Source organism: Atta cephalotes (genome assembly GCF_000143395.1).
Source record: "Atta cephalotes unplaced genomic scaffold scaffold00030, whole genome shotgun sequence".
NCBI classification, from domain to species: domain Eukaryota; kingdom Metazoa; phylum Arthropoda; class Insecta; order Hymenoptera; family Formicidae; genus Atta; species Atta cephalotes.
In genome coordinates this window covers 2,645,683-2,653,180 of record NW_012130094.1, presented here as the reverse complement: position 1 = coordinate 2,653,180, position 7,498 = coordinate 2,645,683, and the positions used below count along the sequence as shown (strand labels likewise).

The following is a 7,498-nucleotide window of genomic DNA, read 5'->3' as shown; positions in this document are numbered from 1 at the left end:
TGGTGTGGCAGGAGTCGAAATTACCTGTCCGGTCCGTCTTGTTCTTGTTGTGGAAGTAATAAGTAACGTTACGGTAAGTAGTAATAATAATTTAAGTAAAGTACGTTCGTACTCTCTCTCTCTCTCTCTCTCTCTCTCTCTCTCTCTCTCTCAATGACAGCAGCGATGGTAGCGGTGAGCCATGGAATAAGGATTTTAAGGAATCGCCATAACGATCGTCCTTACGATGCGATTCGTCGCGCTCTGAAGGGCAAAACAGCGGTCCGCAGATTGGCTTGGGTTCAAGTCGAGACTCGAACGACGATGTCGCGAAGCACGCTCGAAGAGATTCGGTAAATGTTTCGCCATTAACTCCTGATGCGTCCTATTGCTTTCTCATTTTATCTGAAAATTCCACGCTGTATAAAATCGAGAGCAATAACTCGGTTCTCTTACATTACGGTGTATCATCTGGCTCATCCTACTTGTATGTTCCACGCAATCAGATTTAAAACGAGAAAACTACTTTCTATGAGAAAACTTTTCAAAATTACCCGCATGAAAAGAGAATGATTTCGATTTTCAATTAAAAATCGACTTTTTCGATTGATATCTGATTATATATAAATATCTCAAAAGGAACAATTTTTATATGAGTCATAATTACACAATATTCATAATTCATTATAATTTTTTAAATAATATTTAAAATTAATCATATTTTTATACAATAATTGTACTTGATAATTTGTCGCGACGTTTCACTGTCAAGTAATTGATAATTGATCGAACGGTGATGTAAGGTGATTATGATGCGTATTATTAGTTAATTTAATTGGCTGCTTTCTCGCATGTACCAGGCAAATGAGAAGCTAATATAGACTATGTACCACACGGTACATATTGGACCGTGTTCAAATCGAAACTCAAACAATGCCGCGGACGTGTTCCGAGATCGTCAATGGACGCTAAGGAATCTGTGCTAAATGTTTTGCCGCGCGACCTGAAATTACTTTGAACTTTAGTGACCATCTACGTCAACGTTTGCTATACACATACAATTGCGATACAGTAGAGCAACGGCAAACAATGTTACGTCAATTTAGTGAGATATTGATTTTGTGATTGGTATGAACTGGTGTCCAAAGTCAGTATGTTTGTACTTTTGTAAGCGATGTCAAAGGATACTGTCGAATTCTTTTTGCTCCTTGCTTTTATCGGGGTTAATAGAAAAATTTTAAAGAAGGAAAAAAAGGTCTTTTCGCGGTCTGAATTGTATCTTAAGGCTTAAATAATATTTCGTGGTATGAATTTATATACATATCTAATTCTACTCCCCCCCCCCGCTCTTTCACTCGAAATTATTTTCAATTTTTAAAAGCGATCTTAAACTAAACTGCGCTAGTAATATCTTCAAATTTAATACCAAGCAATTTGATTATATTGATATATGCTAATAAGCATCCTAAAAAACTGTGAATAATTTAATGCTAGTAAGTATTTTAAAAAGCTGTAAATAATTTATTGCAAAAAATATTACCTCAGTCAGAATTCGAACTTTCCGTGTCTCAACCAATTCGATCACTGAGGCTAATGATAATATTTTGTTAACTAGTGTACATAACGAAAAATACGTGAAATAAACAAAATGTTATAAGATTATAATGTAAATACACACAATAAGTAACGAAAAGGCCTTATCAATGTAAGCTGAATTTTAAAGCTTAAATAATATTTCAATTTAATTTAGAAAAACTTTAATTTTCAGTTCACAAACGTGCCATTTGGCTGGATAGAATTCATAAAGATATTTATAAAAAGACTTACTACGTGTGTTTTTTGTTGTTCACTTCTCTGCCGATCGCTCTGAAATAAAACCAAAATTGCAGGAATTAATGATCGTTATTGTAAACATATTTAATCATGTATTTAATCAGACACAACTGATAAGATGCATATAAATCAATTTGCCGCAAGTCTCGTAATTTTATAATTACGTCGGTGACGGTATCGCGTTCTTGGGGCAAATTAATTTAACGAGTTTCCGTTCGTAGCCGACGAATTCCTTCGGAATTTTCCATAAGGGTCGTAATTCCGTAAAGAGGTTACGGCAATGCGACCCTTACTGAAAGTGGCTTTAACTAGTTAAAGTCCTTCCCTTGTCGATAGGAAATACCTCTAACCGCGCTGTTGCAGTCGACAATGCCAGAGTCTCATCGGGATTCCGATATATCGATATTATAGAGGAGCGCAGGAGCGATTGTAACATGGCACAATGCCCTTGTAACATTGCCCTTTATTACCAAAAGTTATCTATGTTACTAACACGAATTAAACCGTCTGGCTTATATTTAGATCTTTCATGAGACTATTCGTTATAATTCTTGTTTATTACCTTTACAGAATTATTTTGTAATTTTTATTATACAACAATTTTCTATTTTCCTCATAAATATAATAAATACCTTTCATCGTACGAGTTTAATAGATATTTAACTCAAATATTAATAAAAGTATTAAGTAGATCATCGGCTTTATAGGAAAATTATAGAAAATTATATTTGTCTCAATATAAGTCTACAAATTATTTTTGATTGATCAAAGAAAATTTTAGTAAAGATTTCTCTTAAAAAGACAAATATTTGAAGTATGAAAGACTACAATGGAAATGCATAAAAAGTATAATTCTGTTATAGTACGAATATGTGTGAATATTTATTGATGTATTAATCTGAATTTAAGTTTAAAAGGAAAATATATTTTTAATGATTGATAACAGATCGCTAGACCTACTCTAAGAATGTTACGCTGTAAATCAGACTCTTCCTAGGATTAAATCTATCTTTTGCGAAAGGAAGCGCCCTTCTAAGCATGGAGAATCGATCGTTGTGGTTTCGCTCGCTCGCTCGTTCGCCCACCGCGAAACAAATTCACGACGCACACCGGGGGCGAACGTGTTCCGTCGTTAAAAATGTAAACTTCACGATCTTACGAGCGCGGGCATGGTTCATTTGCCTCGTAAAAGCGAAATTAATGGTCGGCACAGAGTTATGTACCCCATATTGGCTCGCATTCAAGTCGAAATTCAAACCACGCCGTGAAACGCGCGGCATGATCACCGGTCGGGTCGTTACGATTCTGGCTGAAACATGAAATCAGCTTGTCGGATTATTAACCCTTTCATTATCGATCTGAATTCATGCAAAACGTCGATAATTTTAGTCATTTTCAAATGCAGAAGTAGAGTTTTCATCACAAAATGGATCTCCTACAAAACTGTCCATAAATTTCTGAATGAGAATTAACTTTTCATCGAAAATGTCTCTGAAGCTAAAATTCTATTTCCATTCCAAATTTTGGTTGTTATTTCTCAACATCTTTATCATAAAAAATAGTTTATGATACGATTATTAAAGAAGAAATAAGTTAGAAGGAGAGAGAGAGAGAGAGAGAGAGAGATTTAAACATTAAAACGAAAATTGTTCAAATAAAATGGAATATAGATGTAATAAAATTTATAGGTTTTGACATTCCATTCTTAATCCTATACGATTTCCTTCATCGTCATATAACTACTCAGATGACGAATCACAAATAATGATAATAACGCATTTCTCTGAATCGTTACGTTCTCGAAACGATATGAAAGCGATGCTCCGAGACACGCACATGAGATCATCGTAGGATGAAACTCGCTCGAGGTATTATTGCCAATCGTGAGAAGCCAGAACATCCGAAAGGAATTTTATTCTCTCGTACAAGAAGCATTCGCTGGCGCTAGAAGATATCGAAGAACATTCATTTTGAGAAAATAATTGGGAAGATAAATTATTGAAATTTCTTCAAAGATTTATACTGTGCTGGGGAAAATAGAAAACAATAATAAATATATTTTTTTAATGCAGGAAAAAAATTAAAATAGATTTAATAGATTTAAAAAATATTTATTTAAAGAATGTGTTTATAGAAATACTATTTGAAATATTCTGCATAGTAAATATAAAAAAGACAAATAGTATTTACCATTTACATTAATATTTATTTAAAATAGAATTATTTATTTGATATTTCAATATTTCCTAGTAAAAGAATATTTCTATTTTCTATTTTCTATTTCTTAACAAAAAAATAGAAAATAGTAAATAGAAAACAGAAAATAGAAGTTCATTCTGTTTTACCATGAAATATCGAAATGCCAAGTATTTTATTTCAAGTAAATATTTCAGGTAAATGTTAATACTAAATTTGCCTCTTTTTTATATATTTATTATATAAAATACTTATTTCAAATAGTATTTTTCATAAATCCTTTAAATAAATATTTTTACAGAATTTATTTCAATTTTTCCTCAGCTCTGGATTTGTATACATATATATTTGTATACATATATCATGTATACTTAATATGGTCATAAATATTGTAATCAGATTTAATAATAAAGTAAAAAAAAAAAATATAATAATAAAGGCATGAAACCTGATTAATTTGCCATTCATCAGGTATAAAAAAATCATGTGCCACTGAAAATTCTGAAATCTTATCTCGAAAATTTTTATTTCGCAAATTAATAACCTTTTCTCTATTAAATTTCTTTCACAATATTTTCAATCTCGATATTGAAATTAATAAATTTCTTAAAATAATTACAATTAATTAAAACAGACAAATTATTTAATTTATTTTATAAAGTTCCATTAGCGTAGAATGTTGATTATAGTAATTGAAAGGAGATGAGGGAGAGGAAAGAAGTTATCAATTCTTACTGGGGAAATAGTCGTGAGTGGATTAGATTCACATAATTAGAAATCTTGTCGCGTGGGATATAAATTAGGAGTAGATATTACCATTCTCAAGACATATGGGAAACGAACCTTTAGTTTCTGAAATCTGTGTTCGTAATTTTCTCACTTATTCCAGAAGGAACAAAGAAAAAAATAAAATGAACGAAGAATTAATATGAAACTCATTTGTATATATAAACGAAGCACCGAAGAACTAAGGAAATTATTATTCGTTTCTCCTATCTAAAATAAATATGAAATTAATTCTGCGAAATTAATTCTATTACGAAAATATTTTGTTTAATCACGAAATAAATTTTAAAGCTTCACGTAATATTGTTTTAATCTCAAAATATAAATACATGCATTTCGAATAAACTAATTTAACTTCATTTTCTTTATACTCGCTTCATATTCACTGAAAATATCACATTTACAAATGTACTTAAACGCGAGCTCGGAATTTCCTAGAAATATATTGAAAGCTAAGAACGACCGAGAGTTCCGAGAGCAATCCCGGCCGTAAAACCGCCGATGGTGAGGCGACGCAAATTATCGGCCGTGCGATTCCGACAATTTAGTGATCCGCTTGTGCGACGACACGACGACAACGCTATTCAAATCTCATTCCTCTCCTGTCCTCGCTCTTCGCTTGGCGCCTCATAGCAGTAAAACAAATCCTTTTATCCGAGCGAAGCGTTTCGCCTCCTCAAAACCACAGCCGCGTTCATCCTGCAGGATGTGTTCAGGATGAAGGATGCAGAGAGGACGATGCAATTCCGCACCAACAGAGAATACCTCTTCTGGATGCAGGTGGGAGGATAGAGAGGTGAGACGGGAAGGATGGTATGGCACATTGCGCAACGCAGCACGGCTGCATCCTGCCCTATGCTCCAACAGCCCTCCCGCTGGCGCGACGCGGTGGCTGCAGACGGCGCATAAGCCACTCGTCATTATTTCATCGAAGTCGGTGGTTGGTTCAACAGGTACGTTTTCGACGCGATTCCGAGTCCATGGAAATAGTCGAGCTCGTAGAAAAGGCGGCGGAACAACGGAGAGCATCAGATGCGCGACAAAGAGAAATAATATACGATATACTTTTATATATACATAGGATACCACAGAAGTGGAGCACAATCCGTCAATTGTAGATTATTATTGACGTAGTTTTAAGCTAGATTTGTCAAATTTCACGCATTCCATGTCATACTTCATTAAGTCCTCGTTAATTAATAAGTTTAAAATAGTGATAAAATACTTGTTCGAAACTAATCGGAGAATAATAACAGAACTTTAATTAGTTAAGTTACAAAAATCATTGCTAAATGAAATTCTTTAATATTCGTTGTGGCACTTATGGCCGATATATTTGATAGATATCTCCTTTTGCCAATTTTGCTTTTGGTATCTATAAGATTTGAGAAGCATGAATAATCTCTGGAGCATGAATAATTTTGTATTCTCTGTACATTTATGCACATCATTACTTTTCTTCTACGGCGCGTACGATGCATGCAAGACGAAAGGATGTCGAACATCGAGAGTTTCGGCGGAACTGGCTTCGAGCCAGGGCATTACTTTTGAGAAAAAAGAAGAAAAGAATCAGATGGGACGACACGTGTAGGAGAGAGAAAGGTGGATGGTGAATGAATGAGAGAGAGAGGAGAGAAGGGGAAGAAGAGAGAGAAAAAGAGAAATAGAGACCGAGGGATGGTAACCCGAATGAATATTTAATTTCTGCATATCTCACCCCGGGTAAAGTTCAGAGCGACGGGATGGCCGACTCACTCCCAGGAGAGTAGAAGGAAGAGCCCCGTGTCCCTTGTACTTCCCGGCAGTCTCCGTGATATAGGGTAGACACTCCCGAGGATCTCTCACTACCGTTGCTCCCGCTATTACCCTATCTCCGCAAACCCCCAATCCTTTCCCGTAGTTCGCTTTCTCGGCTACTTTCCACCGTGGTCGCTCGTGGCCGAAGGGCCAATTACGACCTTCCTTACGAGAAGGCGATGGAGGCGGAGAACGAGGGTGAGCGCGATGAAGAAAAAAGTCAAGATAGAAAGAAAAAAGAAAGAAAACGAAACGAATAGAGACGACGCAAGGGGCGGATGAAAGAGAGAGGGGAGGGGAGGAACAAAGGTGAAAGAAAAAGACAGGGAGTACTCGAAGAGTATAGAAGCAGAGGGATGGTTGAGAGAATGAAAGGTCGTGAAGAGTCGGGGTGGCAGGGAATTTTAGACGAAGGTATTTCCACGGAGATCTGGATCTTAAACTCGATGGACCGCAGACTATCGAGGAAAGGCGGAATATGGACGCACCGACAGGGCGGGTCGAGAAGGGACGCGGAGACAGAGGAATGGAGGATTGAGGGTGCGGTCGAAAGTTTCAGCGAAAGGATAAAGGCGCGAGCTAGATCGATTAGTGCGCCCAGAGTAACGAAAGAGTAATTTATAGCGAGCTGGGCAAAGGCGACTGACTCGAAAGGAAAGCAGAGTGGAATAGTAAATTATAGCAAGAGATCACGGTCAAAGAGAAAATGAAGAATCGATGAAGAGAAGAAAGAGTACTTGTGTTAGATGAAGAAATATTTAATTCTACGTTCTATCGTTCACCTTCGTCGACGGCGAAAAATATAGTCTGTATACGTGTGTGTGTGTGTGTGTGTGTGTGTTGTGTGTGTGTGTGTGTGTGTGTGTGTGTGTGTGTGTGTGTGTGTGTGTGTGTGTGTGTATAGTAG

General features: G+C 35.9%; 1 protein-coding gene across 1 annotated transcript in view; it reads right to left on the bottom strand.

Moving 5' to 3' along the window:
- Window positions 1-7,498, bottom strand: part of LOC105620883 (insulin-like growth factor-binding protein complex acid labile subunit) — a 251,790-nt gene that overhangs the window by 71,761 nt on the left and 172,531 nt on the right. Inside the window, exon 4 of the mRNA XM_012202360.1 lies at window positions 1,807-1,845. Within this exon, the coding sequence (XP_012057750.1) occupies window positions 1,807-1,845 (39 nt within the window). The remainder of the gene's footprint in view (window positions 1-1,806; window positions 1,846-7,498) is intronic.